Raw genomic sequence first — 15756 nt, forward strand, 5'->3', positions numbered from 1 at the left:
GATTTTTATTCATTATTGTCTTGAAATCAACTACTTAAATGTAATTCAAGAATTCACTTTCACCCCTAGTCTGATTCCCCAATTGTGCCATGTAGACAACTACTAAGTCCTCTGAACATCTTAATCTGTTGTTAGTGTGCTCTCTTTAAGGTGGATACTCATTATTCCTCCCACTCATCTCTCACTTTTACTTCTTGCCAAGTAAATGATATCTTCCAACCTTCCTCACATCTCCCCTACCAATGGTCCGAAAAGATTTCTTAGTCCTTCCAAAATATTCATCTGCCGTTTGCCTCTTAAAAAAAAATAACAAAAAAAAACCCAACAGTAATTCCTTCCTTATACTCAGCAGTACTGACTCTGTTAAGAGTCTATGCTAATGCCTCCTCAGGGTGAGAAAATGGTCCCTGGGTTCTCAGAAGCTATAGCACTGGAATACAAGCATCTATCTGTTGAAAAGACTGCATGTGTGCAGTACAACAATCTAACTGAGTTCAGAGAGGTTATTCATCAGGCAGCCTGCAGGGGATTTTGTTGTTTTGTCACATCAATTCTTGAAGACTACCTGCTAAGTAATATGGGTTGCACTCTGCACTGGTGCAGAGAGTTGCATACAATGACAAAATTACAGATTTTGAATTGTTGAAGTAATATAATACATATGTGTGTATTTGTGTGCATATACATATTTGTATGTATATGTGGCTGTGTATCTGATATATAGCCAAATATCTTACTTTCATAGCAATGCGCCTCTAAATTACACTGTAGGATGTCATTTCTGAAAATATTACTTATAGTGAATGGCTTTTATTAGCATGTTGTCTTTCTGATCTTAATATTTTCTCATCTTCCATCTTGGGTTCCATTTTGTGCTTGGTCTACTGACACAAAAACATTGACTATACAGCAGAGAATTGTTTCTTTCCACTTTGATTACAGTAACTATCTTTGGTTCTACTGGCTAGACTTTTTCTCTTGTGTAATATTATAAAGTTAATGCATGGCTCTGTGTTTCTGGAGCTTACAAGCTCTTAATCAGTGCATTTAACAAGTAGTCAATATGTTTGCAGATGTAATTAATAAATCAAAACGTCAAATCAGGTCTTCAAATAATATGAGCAGACCTGAGGAGATTATGAGGAAAGAGAAAACATGCATTTTCTTTTGATTTTTCTGAATCACCATCAAATCAAATCAGAAAGAACTGATTATACATATACTGTGTGCCTAGCTTGACACTCTTTTGCATTCTACAGATGATTATACTGTAATAGTAGGTAGTTTGCTATCCCTAGAAACAGCATTCCTTATATCTAAATGTTGTTCTATAAGAATTAATGAGATGTGCATGTGCTGGTACATTTTTAATAATATTCTATTTTTCCTAATTATGTATAACAACAATTTTTAACATTCAATTTTTTTAAATTTTGAGTTCCAAATTTTCTCCCTCCTTTTCCTCATCTCCCCCTCAAGATGGTAAGCAATTTGATATAGGTTTTATGTATATATATATATATATATATATATATATATATATATATATATATATATGCAATCATGTAAAACATATTTTCATATTAATCATGTTGTGAAAGAAGAAACAGACCAAAAGGGAAAAAAAGAGACAAATGGTATGCTTCAATCTGCATTCTGACTCCATCAGTTCTTTCTCTCGGCTAGTATATTTTAAAGGATGTTTTTCTGTATACACTGGTGAAAAACAAACTAGGACTTCTACAGTAAATTTGAGAGCATCTGGAGTAACTGTGAAGACTAACAATTTCCTAGTGACTCTTCTATATTTTACAGGGTGAAAATTAAATGTTTCTTAGAAAGGTCCACAAAATACTAATATTCCCATTGTGTTGGGGTAAATTTTATTGAAATTAAAATATATAGTTAGTAACAACTCTCTAGAGAACTCAAGTCAGCCAGTGTGAGTGCCAGGTGTTACCTAGAATTGGGTGTTACAGTTATATTCAGACTTCTTATTTGAAGGGAAAAAAAATTTCATTATGATTTTCTAATAAGATGGGCTTAGTTACACAAGTGATAGACAGATGTTTAAAATTAAGTATTTCAATTACACAGAGATTAAAAAAGTAAAAACTGAACATCTGTCTCCTTTAAAACATATACATATGCCATATATATGATCCACGTGTGATATATTTTCTGCTGTGTGAATACTAAAAACAATAACCCTCTAAATCCTTTTTAAAAATAATTTTAGCTCTCACAAAGAAGTAACCTCTTTGGAGATATCATTAAATATGTCTTGGTAGTTAAATCAAGTTACTTTATGTCACTTTAGAAAAAAGTATATAAAATTAAGGACTTTGAAAAATGTTTACTTTCTGTTGTTTTGCCAACTCAGGTTTAGAATGCATTTCTTTATCTCCTGAAAAAAGAAAAGTTTTACTGGAATCCAGTGATAATTTAAATGGGTGAGTCATTTTTTTTTTATGGATAGTTGATTCTTTAATCAGCATCTGTTGTTCTTTACCCCTATTATCCTATGGCAAATGATTTCAAAATAGTAAGTCCAAAAGGCAAATCAAGCTATGTCAAGAGGCCTTTGCAGGGATCTTCGCTTTTTTCTATATTCTGGATTGTGAAAGAAAATAGCAAAGTTGTACCATTCTTGGAGATTATTCTCAAAGAATAATCTTTGAGAATTTTCCTGGTTTGCTGTTTGGAAATTTTCTGTGACAACAATAGCTAGCATTTGTATAGGACTTATGAGTCAGATATTGTGATAAGCACTATGCAAATCATTTGATCCTCACAACAGCAGTGAGAGGTAAATAGTATTGTTATCCCTGTTTTACAGTTGAAGAAACTGAAGTGAAGAGAGGTTAAATGACTTGCCCAGAGTTACAAAGCTAGTAAATATCTGGGGCCTTATTTAGACTCAGGTCTGCCTGACTTTAGGCCCAACATTCTGTCCACTGCACCACTTGGCTGCCATAAAGCAGACATTATGTTACATTCCAGTTCATCAAATGATTAAAGAGAACTTGTTTTTAACGAAAAAAAAAATCACAGAGTTGGATACCTGAAAAATAAGTAATTCTGGGGTTTTTCATCACTGCTACAAGTACTGAGATATCTCATTGATTTAGTCTTTCATGAAAGAAAATCTAAGGAGTAATTTGATTACTAGGGGAAAAAACCCCATTAACTATTAAAAAGGATGATTATAAGACCAAAAGCCATCTCCCCCATGGATAATTCATCAAAGGATACAAACAATTCTTAAAATAATTGTAAACTGTTAACAACCATATGAAAGAATACTCTAGCTCACTAATAATAAGAAAAATGAAAATCAAAAGAACCATCTCACCGCTAGAAAACTGGCAAAGATGATAACAAAATGTAAATAGTGTTGGAAGGCCTGTGTAAAGATAGGTACACTAAGGCAGTGTTAGTGGAGTTGTGAATTAGTACAACCATTTTGGAAAGCATTTTGGAATCGCATAACAATGTAACTAAAAAGTCATCACTCTGACTCATATATTCTTGTAAGATTTAAAGCTCAAGGAGGTCATTGATTAAAAAGTAAGTTTCCATATGCACCAAAATACACACAGAAGCACTTTTTGTGGTAGCAAAGAGCTGGAAATTTAGGTGATGTGAGAGCAAAATATATCAATAAAAATTAAATTTTTAAAAAATGAAAGATTAGACTTTACACTAGAAAATCTAGATTCCAGTAAAATCCAGTCCTCTTTCATCAAAAACTCAAGAAGAAAATTGTAGAGGATGATGTCAAGAGAATGATTGTCATATGAGGAAGAGAGGTTGTCAAATGAGGTAGGGGTAAGAGGAAGAAGTTTTCACTGGACAACCTGCATTTTCAGTAAAGTATAAGGCAAGGATTTCATAGGAGATTATGAGAGAAGCCCGTGCTGCTGGGGGTTTGAGGGGAGAAGTAAAGGTTCAGAACAATTGCTGTGGAGGGTAGGAAGGAGACTCAGTAAAGATGAGGAAAAAGGTTACCTTAGATTACCTTTTTGCTAGTTTTCACCAGTTGAGATTAAATATCATAAAATATTAGATAATATAAATTTGTAGTAGCTCCATTCAACAACACATCAATCACATGAATAGAAGTGGAGGAGGCAAATAGTAAAAGTATTTCAAATTTGGGGTTTGGCAAGTTGTTTGTGCTGATGGAGCAAGGGGACAAGGAATGTGACAGTAGAGAAGAATGCAGAGTTGGGATGCAAAGAGTTCACTAAGAGTTCAAGGTTGGGAGGGAAGAGAGCACAGACAGAGGAAGGGGCTGAGGGCCTGGTAAAGTATGGAGGAGGAGGAAGAATGCAGGTGAGAGTGAGGAAGAACAGGTTTTGGTAGGAATGAAGCATGGGGACAGATGGAGTGTTATAAAATCGTGTTCAGAAAAAGGAATTTCAATGTTTTTGACCATGAAAGTAGCGCATTGATGGGCAGTGATAAATGAAAGGTATGAGTGGGCCCTCCTGTGTGTAGCTCAGATGGAGTAGAAACGTAGGATGTACCACACACTGGAATTAGCTAGAGCATCGCAGCCCCTGCATCAGCCCAGCATGACCCTGCAAAGCCTGGAGCTCACACAACATAGGGGAAGGCTGCTCAGTTTTCCTAGAGAACTCAGCTCTTTTTTCATGGCTCAAGTCCTTCCCAGTCTACACTTCTGCTCTACTTTCCGATGTGCATTTCAAAATTCTGTATTAAACCAGGTTAAATAAATGTTTTTCAGTCAGTTATAGAAAAATTAGATTTAATGGAATTAATTTTAAAATGTTAAAAAGAAATACAAAGTTCACTCACTACAGGGAAACTTTTGAACAACTTGAGAGACATAAAATTATAATAAGATGTAGTCTTTTCAGTTATGTTTTACTCAACAATTATTGTTGTTTGCCCTTTGTTCTCGAAGAGGACCATAACAGCAGGAAGATGACATCATGACTTGGATTTAAATGAGGCAGGGTTGTGCAAAGTCTGAAACTTCACTCTCTCCTCAGGAGCCCTCTGGGTACAATGAGAAGATATAGATCCCCACAACTGGAGCTGGCCCTGGATATAGTGGAAGACCTTGGCCTTTTTAAGCTAAGATCTTTCCCAAGTCTCAGTTTGTCTGAGACAACATCCATTCAGTGATTCAGACTTAGTAAAGAATGGTCTCTTTTATCTAGTTAACAAAATCAATTTGGGAGGGGGATACCCTCAGGGTTTCTGGCCAAAATAGAAACAATTGTTATTTACTCTCACACTGAACCATCAGAACCCAAATGAGGCTTGGGTTGGGACCTATTGTTGGCCAATGTTTGAGAGCCTGAGTGATTTGGGTTTAAGGCATGTAGTCCATAATAAAGAAATCTAGCCTATAAATCCCAAGATAATCTTGTTAGGTTTCAGTGATCAAAATTTATATCCTTTGGGCAGAGCTCCCACAGGTAAGGGAATGACTCCCAACCATAGGATAAGGCGTAATTAAAAAGCTTTTCATCATCTTCTCTAATATGAGCAATTGGCATTTGCTGACAGAAGAAACATTACCCATGCAAAAGGTATATAACAATGGGATACCCACTACAGGCTAGTTTATGGAAAACCACTTGTTCACTAGCTGTGCTTTACTTCATGATGTGTAAATAAGAAAAAAAAGTAAGATATATTTGGACCAAATAATTCAAGATACATATGTGTTTATCTCATGTAGCAATGGCCATTTCAATAATATTCAGGATCCATGGAAATATATAATAATACAAATATAAACAATTTGTAACTGAAAATACATTTAATTTTGTAATTGCTAAAAATTCAAGATTGTGCTAGCAGTTGAACAAGTGGCAGTAGAAAATTACAATTAATGTAGTGACTACCCAAATGAAGTCAGATGAGAAAGCAGAACTGTAATGTTTTCTAAGATTATTCATAATCCTTTTTATTTATATTACTTATACACACAGATATAAGTATAGGTGTAACGTTTCCAAAGTTGTCAAGCAATGTAGTATTGTCAGTTTTAAAAGGATGAGACTTTTGAACAGTTATAGAAGAATTTCTGATTGTGATTTTTCTGCTGGTGTTTGGGGATAGTCAGAAAAAAATAAATTGAATTTTCTGCATTTCAGAACATAAAAATAGGCTACTGCTCTTTACTTCATGGGGGGAAATAGGAGCATCTTAAGAGGAACAGGAAAAAGAGGAAGACCAAATTGAGCAGTTAATTAAACAATAATTGTACTGGAGCTTTTCCTAGATTAGTGGACAGATGAGGTTAGAGAATAAAACAGCCAGGAATCATGACCCTTTGCCATCATAAAACTAGCATCCTCAGTGAGGTGTGCTTAAGTTTACCCATTCCATAGATAAACTCATAATTTTAATGCTGTTTTCTTACTCTTCTAGCCTCAAGAAGTGTTCTTGTATGATTATACATAATCAACATATTGGACCCGACTTTCCCTGGACTCAATTCTCATTCATCGTAGAATATAATTATGTAGAAAACTCTTGCTGGACTGAGCATTGTAAACAATTGGATATTCCTTACATGACCTTTAAAACAGTTCTCCCAGATGGAGTTTTTAAAAGTAAGGAAAGTCCCACGTTACTAATTCCTCCATTCCAGTTGAAATTTGTTATTTGATTTATACTCTAAATATTGTTTAAATCTTCCCTGTTATAGTGCTTAAAATGAAGGTTTAATGAACACTGTGTGCCTAAGAAAAGCAAAAAGAACCTGCCCCTAAGGCTCCCTCTAAACCTGCTGATGCAGTTCAGTCTCTAATTAATTAACTTGTGAATTGTGTTTATGATAGTGAACCCTTTTATTTAGTTTGTGTCTAATGCATTTTTTAAGTAATGTTGTTTTTAAGCAATCCTCATTAAATGGGCAATGACTATTTAATAGATACTAAATACCAGTAACTCACAAATATCTGGGTAGGAATCTAAAACCAAACTCAGTCACCTTGGCTCCTCCCTACTTTAGCAGTAATTCCAATGATTAAATTGGCAATTCCAAAGTAGTTTAAATTGACCATATCCTGGTATCCTAAAGCATTGAAGTATAATTATGAAACAGGATTGAAATGTTCATAGTAAACATATAAGTTCCAGCTTCCCACTGTATGCTACAAAATACAGGACTCTGTCTCTACAACAGACTGTACCTACCCATGGATCTTGTCTCAAGTGATTGTCTTATTATCTCACACTTTCCATTAGGCTTTAGGTGTAAGTAGGAGACCAGAGCCAAGGCTGGGAATTCCAATCTAGTTCTAAAGATGTGGTCACCTTAATAACATCTTTGATTCATAGCAGTGAAAGTTAAATTGATCCCTCTTTGATGATAATATTCTTAACTATTAGAAGTTCTTATTCTTATTCTTTATCTAGAACAGGAATGTTAAAGGAAACAGGTTATTGAGGCAGGAAAACATTCAATATATATATTCTTTAAATAAAAGAATAATCCAGAAACAAATGCTTGTCATTTTTTTCTGTTTTACCAAAAGATTGCATGCGTGTGTGTATATATATATATGCATATATAATACATATTCATACATATACATATATATGTGTGTATACGTACATATATATATATAAACAAGAAAATTTTTGTTTTATTTAGAAAGTGCCTCTCTGGACAGATTTGGTGGTTTTCTTCTGGAAATTCAAATCCCGTATGTGTTTCTCACATCTGAAGGACTTCTTAACACACCAGAAATACTTCAGCTACTAGAATCCAAGTAAGCCCCAGATTTCCTAATTTTAGCATAGGTACAAATATGCTAGATATTTTCTGTGGTTTATGTAATAATATCCTTCTGGATTCAAAAACTTACATAACAACATACATAAGAATACCTTTGTATTCCTTTATGCAAAGGCAGAAAATTATTCCCATCCCAATATACATGCCCCAAACAACTAGGAATGGATAAAGTAGGCATGGTGGTTTTGTAATAAAGGCAATGAAATGAACATTGAAGCAATAGAGATTTTCTTAAATTTCTCTTAGAAGTTTCACTGTTTCAGCTAAGTTAATTGTGTTTTTTACAGCTACAATATAACTTTAGTGGAAAGATGTTGCAGTGAGTCCTTACAACAGTTTGGGGATACAGATCGTTATGTGGTGGTGACAGTTGATGAGTGCACAGCCATAATTATTCAGGTAAAGCTAAGTGATCAAGAAAATAAACTTAAGTAAAAAGAAAATAATATATTTGTGTGTCTCCAAGTGTAATAATAGTGTCATGAGTTTTTCATTGAGACTGTGAAAAGATTATTTCAAAGAAAAAGGCAATAGAGCATTAAGGACTTATTTGTATTATCAAATCCAGCTAGCTGAAAAGAGAAAAGGGAGCTAGCTTTCATTTGACAGAAGTCAGTTCCCTTAAGGGGATTTTAAAAGGCAAGAAAGAACAAAATACAGAGAGGTGTGTATGGGTGTGTGTGTGTGATGTTTGTTTTTTAAATAATTTTTATTAATTGATAACAGATGAAAAATTGAAAAACAATATGGAATTACAACTCAAATACAACCACAAAAGCTGATCTGTTTACATTTGTTTTTAAAGAGAAATGAAAACAACTTTAAATCTGAAATTTAACAAAATTCTAACGTATTTTCTCTCTGCTCTTTTCTGATCTTTTTTCTATTTGAGTAGATACAAGATTTGGTTGCTACTATATATTTTGTTTAGTGTACGATCCCATTCTATCTGCATTTAGTGTCATTTTAATTCAATTAAACAAACATATGAAAATCAATACAAAACCATAACTAGAAATTGTAGTACCTAAGGCAGATTCATTTGGCTAGGTGAGGAAGAGGATGACCTTGGCCTCCTGACCCACAAGAGGTGACAGAAGATACAGAAAATAGTAAAAGGAGGACATAGTTATGTCGGAGGGAAAGCAGAAGCAAGTCCTGGGAGAGCAGCACACTTGCAATGGCCTCCTAAGTATGTTGGTCCAGAGCAGGCTAGCAGAAGATATCACAAGGCAAAGGGAATACAAACCAGGCCATCTTCAGATGTCAGTGACCTGGGGCAAAGCCTCACTTGTCCTTCCCTTACCTTCACTTACAATTCTGCACCTACTGCATACATGGCACAGTTCTAAGGGCTGGGGATACAAAGATAGGTTTTAAAATAGAACTCATTCTCTTTCCCCCTTAACTCTCCCTCCTACCTTCCCTATAATTGTCGAGTGTAATACCATCCTCCCAGTCCATCAGCTTCAGAATCTAGGAGTCATCCTAGATTCCTCACTCTCTCACCCCCCATATCCAATCTGTTGCCAAGGCCTGTTGATTTCACCTTTGCAACCTGTCTCCTATGTGCCCCCTTCTCTGTTCTGATACTGCCACCATTCCAATGCAGACTTTCATCACCTTAAAGGAGGATTATTGCAATAGCCTGCTGATAGGTCTACTTGCCTCGATAACCTGCTGATAAGTGCACCACTCATGTTTCTCCCCACTCCAGTCCATCCTCCATTCATCCACCAAAGCAATTTTCCTAAAGTGTTACTCCCCTGTTTAGTAAACTAGTAGTCCCTTATTGCTTCCAAGATTAAATATAAAATCTCCTTTATAGTGTTCAAAGCCCTTCATAGCCTCCTCCTACCTTCCTAGTCTTACACCTTACTCCCTGAAACGTACTCTTCCATTCAGTGGCATTGGTCTCCTGGCTGTTCCATAAACAAGACACTTCATCTCTCAGCTATGGGCATTTTCTCTGACTGTCCCACGTGTCTGAAATTCTCTTCGCTCTCTGCTCCAACTGCTGATCTCCCTAGCTTCCTTTAAGTCTCAGTTAAAATCACACCTTCTGCAGGAAGCTTTCCCTAACCCCTCTTTTAATTATTTCCTATTTATCCTGCATATGGCTTATTTGTGTTTATTTGTATGCATGTTGTCTCCCCCATTAGATTATAAGTTCCTTGAAGGGAGGGACTTTTGCCTCTTTGTATCCCCAGCACTTGGCACAGTGCCTGGCACATAGTAGGTGCTTAATAAATATTGATTGATTGACCCAGACTGTGCTCTATTTACAATGTAATGAGGGAAAAGTGTACACAAATAACTATGATAAAAAAGAATAGTGAAATGAGAGCAAAGGAGCACTATGAAAACAATTTGTGGAGAAAGCAATTCTGTTCATCTAGGGGAAGGCGTAGACTTGGTAAGGCTTTTTGGAAAAGGTGGCACCTGAGCTAGACTTTTAAATAAGTGGGAGACTGAAGTGGAAAGGGCAGGTTATTCCAAGCATAGAAGAGAGCAGAAATCAGTGCCCCATGAAAGTAAGGTGAGAAAGAGAAACTAGAGTAGCAGCCTTCTCTAGCCTACCAGAATGTAGAAGTACATGAAAGGGAAGAGTATGAAATCAAACTGGAACAGTAGGTGGGAGCCAGCTTACAGAGATCCTATAATGCCAGCATGATGAATACACTTTGTTCCTTAGACATCGAGAGTTTTCAAATAGAGGTTGTTGTGTTCGTCCTTCCTTTTTGAAAAGGACCATGCCATCAGAGAGATGATGGCACGACTTGCACTTGACTTTGTTTTGAGTGAGTGAGGGCTGTGCAGGTCAACAGCCTCACTTCTCCTCCTGAGCCATCTGGATCAAATAGAGGAATGACATGCTCAAAGTGGATTGTTCAGGCAAGTGAAGAAAATTAATTGGAGAAGTAACCAACTAACATCGGGGTGACCATCAGATCGTGCGAGGTATGGAGGGTTAGCTTCTATCTCTCCTGTCCCTCCCCTTCAGAACTTGAGGGTGACGAGACAGTGGGCCACTCTTCTTAGGACACACTGAATGGCTCCTGGTGGTGTGATCTTCCCTTGGCCCCTCTGCCCCTTACTCTGCCTAAAACATCACTAGGGTATCTGACACTCTGTGCCATCCAACTGCCTCATGACTCAGAAGGGTGAATAGTCTCAGTTATATGATTCATCTACCTCTGTATTGAGGAACTTATAAGAATTACTAATAAAATCAAAAACATTATTCTTTTCCACTCAGTTCAGCTCCTAGTATGTTGTGGAGTTGTTACTCCATAAGGAAGACTGAAGGGAAGGAGCAGGAGGGGAAAAAAAATCCTTTTCCTGAAGTCTCTGACAATGAGAGACTCTTTATTTCTGTACACAAGCCCTTCACTGGCTCCTCCATTGCAGACCTCATGTTTTCAGATTAAAAAAAAACAGAGCAAGTCAGAAAAAAGTTATGATCAACCATGTTTTTTATAAACCAATCAGGGACTAGAAACAAGTTAAAGAAGTTATATAAAAATTATCTATCAGCTGCAAGGAAAAGAAACGTAGGAGGAGGGAGTTAAATCTTCCATGTTTTGCAATGACACTAAAGGAGCATAAACAGCCAGCAGCTCCATCTCATTCCAGCCACCCTTATTAGGGTTATTTTTCATTTCTCTTTTTCATTTAAAAATATTTTATTGTTGCATTTGTCTTTACACCACAGCTGCATCACTCCCTACCCCCAGACTCAACCATCCCTTGTGACAAAGACAAGCAATTAAGGAAAAACATCTAATACAGTGACTTTCTCTGACGGTGTATATAATATCATTAGCTGTTCCCTGCTTTTTTTCTCCCTCCTATTGGAAAGAAAAAAAGTAATTCAGCTGTATAAATTGAAACCCTCCCTTTCATTGAACAAAGTATGATATAAGAATGTAATGGAATATTATTGTCCTATAGGAAATGACAAAAAGGATGATTTCAGAGAAACCTAGAGGGATTTGTATGAGCTAATGCAGAATGAAATGAGCAAAACTGGAGAAAGTAAGATTATAAACACAAATGACTTTGAAAGACATAAGAACTCTGATCAGTGCAATGACTAATCATGATTATAGAGGACAAATGAAGAAGTATACTACCACCCACCTTCTGAGAGAGATGACGGATTCAAGATGCAGAATGAGACACACATTTTTGGGCAAGACCAGTGTGGGAATTTCTTTTGCTTAACTATGCATGGTTTTTACAAGGATTTTTTCTTTTCCAATAATGGAGGGAGAGAAAATAAATGCATATTAATTAGAAAATAAATAACTTTTTTAAAATGAAGGAGCTAGAGAACAAGTAATGAAACATATTCCCCACCACCCCCACCCCCACTGACCCCCACAGCAGGGGACTGCTGACCCAAAATATTGCATGCATTGTCATATGCAATCACTGTATTAAATGTTTTTCCTTAATTATTTTTCTTTGTCAATGAGAGTTTAGTCTGAGGATAGAGGAAAGTGAAATAACTGATGTGAAGACAAAATTCATTAATAAAATACTTTAAAAAAAAAGAAAAATATGGTGAGAATAGGAGGACTCACCATAGGGTTGCCCCAAAAGAAAGGAAAAGTCATTAAAACATTTTTAAATGCACAAAAGAGGATGAAAGGAAGACTAAAGAGAAACACAGACAAGCAGAATAGCTTTGAAAGTAACATGTTGAATTTATTTTATACTTAAAAAGAAAAGCAAGCTATACATAGAGACTCACAATTGCATATACAATCAATCCTTTTTTTTGTTACACTTAGTGTATGGAAATGTTCATTTTGCTTAGTGTCTGTTAAGTACAGAATTTTAAAAATAGATAAATGTTTAAAAGAAGGGAGAAAAGCCAGCATAAGGCACAGAAGTAAGAGAGTCACCTGGCAGACCTGCTTCTGGGCACTAAACTCTGTAATAGTATCAATAAAACTGCTCGTGTCCCTCCTGTGTTTAATGATACAGGGCAAATAGAGGGGAAGTAGAATCTAGTCACAGGAGAGGCTTTGGAAATCAATAGCTTGTTACTCATATTCTGTTTTAAACATCTTATTCTGACATAGTCAGAAGGATTCAGTGGAAATGAAGGTCCGTGAGCTGACTGAGATAGTTAGTCAGTTACCCCTTGGTTAGAATAGACCTAGAAGTCGCCATGTTAGGGAGGCTCTGGCTGCTATCATAAATCTATTTATAAATTTGGTACTAAAAATGTTGGCTTTTAGGCACAGTGGATAGAACACTGGGCCAAGAGTCAGGAAGACCTGAGTTCAAATTCAACCTCAGACTCTTATTAGCTGAGTGACCTTAGATAAGTCATTTAATCTGTCTTGCCTCAGTTTCCTAAACTGTAAAATGGACATAATAACAACATCTACCTTGTGAGGGTCAAATGAGAAAATATTTACAAAGTGCTTAGCACAGCTCCTGGGACACAGTGGGCACTTAATAAGCTTGTTTTTGTTTGTTTCTTTAATTTTTCTGACTTGCTCTGTTTTTTTTTAATCTGAAAACATGAGGTCTGCAGAGACTTCAGGAAAAAAACTGGTCTGAAAGTCCTCTACCTAAACTATCTTATCTTATACAAAAAGAAAAGAGTTTGTTTTTTCTTTGCCTATGCTTATTCCTTCCATTTCTTATTCTTGGCATTACTATAGTGTTTATACAACTGTATCAAATAATGATGATATTGAGTATCCTGGTCTTATTCCTTCACTTACTGGAAAGGCCTTTAACCTTTTTCCATTATATATAATGTTGGCTATAGGTTTTAGATAGCTAGTATTTGCCATATTAAGGAAAAGATCCATTTATTCCTATGCTCTTTAGCATCTTTAACAAAAACAGGAGTTAAATTTTAACAAAACTTTTCAGTATCTATTGATATAATGCCACAATTTTTATTGTTTTTGTTAAAATATAGTCTATTATGTTTATCCTTTTCCTTCTATTGAACAAACCTCACATTCCTGATCATAACATATTTTCTCTTTACAGATGAGGAAAATGAAATCCAGGGAGGTGGTTGCAAATGACTTAGGGAAAAATTTACTTATGTAGTAAATTGTTATATGTCCAAAGATAGTCAAGATATATTCCACTTCCCCTAGGAAAAATATTAATAATACAATCTCCTTCCTCCTTTCAGTATCAACCCTATGACCAGAATATACAATCATATAATTTGCCAAAAAAAAAAAAATTCCTGAAAAACAATCTCAGTACTATGGTTGGCTTCATTTAAAAATCTGTACCTTAGGCTGGTCCCAAGTCTGTACAGTTCTGCTTCATTAAGCTAAAGGCTCTAGTTTCAACAATCACGAATTCTGACTGATCTTTGGTGCTGACAAAATGATGATGCTATCCACTGGAATTCCAACAGAGTTAGTTTTCACTTCTGCATCTAACTCATGCTAAGCTATTTCCTCTTAACTCAGTTATTGGCAGGGGAGGGTGTGGCTCCCAAAATTTCTTAGCTCATAAATAGATAAACAAATTTAGACTAACTCCACAAAGCAGCCTGAGTAAATTCCCATTATGTCAGGACACCAAATAAAGTTTTGGGGAAAGACAAATGATTGCTACTTTCTTTATACCTCTCAAAATGCAAACAGTTCAGATCTTCCCACAGGTCATCAGACAGATTTTCAATTATGTTCTGAAGTAATCTAACCATATATACACCTCTGCAGAGTTCCTTTCTTGAAGTCTAGGATCTAGTTGAATTATGAGCCCCATTTTCTAAAATGAGAAGAATTCTGCTCTTGTGTCTTTTTTCCTAATGCTTTTAATGTTAATTATTACATTGGGATTGAAATAATCAGATTGATTCTGTGTCTTTTTAAATTGATCCTATTTACAGCGATGTTTTTTCCTATGACTGCCTAATTCATGATTCTTTGCCTCTGAACTCCATTCAGAATAAATCCAGTTCTCTTGTTAAATCACTATTCTGTTCTTGAGTCAAGCAAATCTGTTACCCTTGAAGGAAGCAAATGGACACCAGAGAGTCTGGTCTAGTATCTTTATAACACCAAGCTATCCTTGAAAGATGTCTGATTTGTTATCCAAAGAAGTCTGGTTTGGCAGCTCTGTCCTTGCAGAGGTAGCCAGACTCAAACAATAAACATTTCATAGTTACAGAAAGGAAGGAGAGTGTTGTTGCTAACACTCATTCCCGAATTTCCATCCAATCCTATTTTCTTCCATCTATAATACTGGCTTTCCTATTTTATGTACTCCCCTAAACTATGGGATATATGAGGTGTTAAAAGAGGACTAGCATCTCTGGTGTGGGATCTTCTCAAACCCACTTTAGGACTGCTCATTCACCTTTGGTGTCCACCTGGCACTCAACTCTCCCCTGTGGCTCCAAGAAGCTGTATTCCCTGTATCCAAAAAGCAGTGGCCACACCATGGTAAACCATCTCAATAGACGGGCTAACATAGGTTGAGAGTAACCAACAGGCCTCAAACCCATTGGTGAGTTAAGGGGATATCTACCCAAAGTATGTGAAGACTTACCCTGATAGAATGGGTAGATGAGAAAAGTTTGTTCCAAAGGCCATGAAGGTGGCTGAAGCAGGTACCGTGGAATATTTAGAGCTTGGTCAAACACTGAAAACACCAAGGTCATCTGTTACATAGTTGTCCTGACTTTTGTCTTGCCATTGAACTTCAATAACTTTGAAAAAGAGAGTAAGGCTGATGACTTTATGCAGCTCTGCCTCACTTAGATCCAATTCACCCACGAGTCAAGACGTCATCTGTGATATAATTGGTCCTCTTTGAAAATGAAGGACAAACAACAACTCCCCAACACTATGAAAGAAAGCTGTCCCCCTCATTCAGGATCTTATCTTTGCTGAGGAAACTGAGACATTATTTATTGGTAAATTCACGCTTTACTAATGAATTGATCATGTTCAGAACTTTGTGCC

At 36.1% G+C, this 15756-nt stretch overlaps 1 protein-coding gene across 8 annotated transcripts in view; it reads left to right on the top strand.

The window, feature by feature from the left end:
- Positions 1–15756, top strand: part of SHOC1 (shortage in chiasmata 1) — a 114262-nt gene that overhangs the window by 77002 nt on the left and 21504 nt on the right. For all 8 annotated transcript variants that reach the window (XM_072598087.1, XM_072598083.1, XM_072598085.1 and 5 more), the window contains 4 exons: positions 2384–2453; positions 6415–6599; positions 7646–7763; positions 8077–8188. In XM_072598087.1, coding sequence (XP_072454188.1) covers positions 2384–2453; positions 6415–6599; positions 7646–7763; positions 8077–8188 — 485 coding nt within the window. The remainder of the gene's footprint in view (positions 1–2383; positions 2454–6414; positions 6600–7645; positions 7764–8076; positions 8189–15756) is intronic.

The sequence above is a fragment of the Notamacropus eugenii genome, chromosome 3 (assembly GCF_028372415.1).
Source record: "Notamacropus eugenii isolate mMacEug1 chromosome 3, mMacEug1.pri_v2, whole genome shotgun sequence".
Lineage (NCBI taxonomy): Eukaryota > Metazoa > Chordata > Mammalia > Diprotodontia > Macropodidae > Notamacropus > Notamacropus eugenii.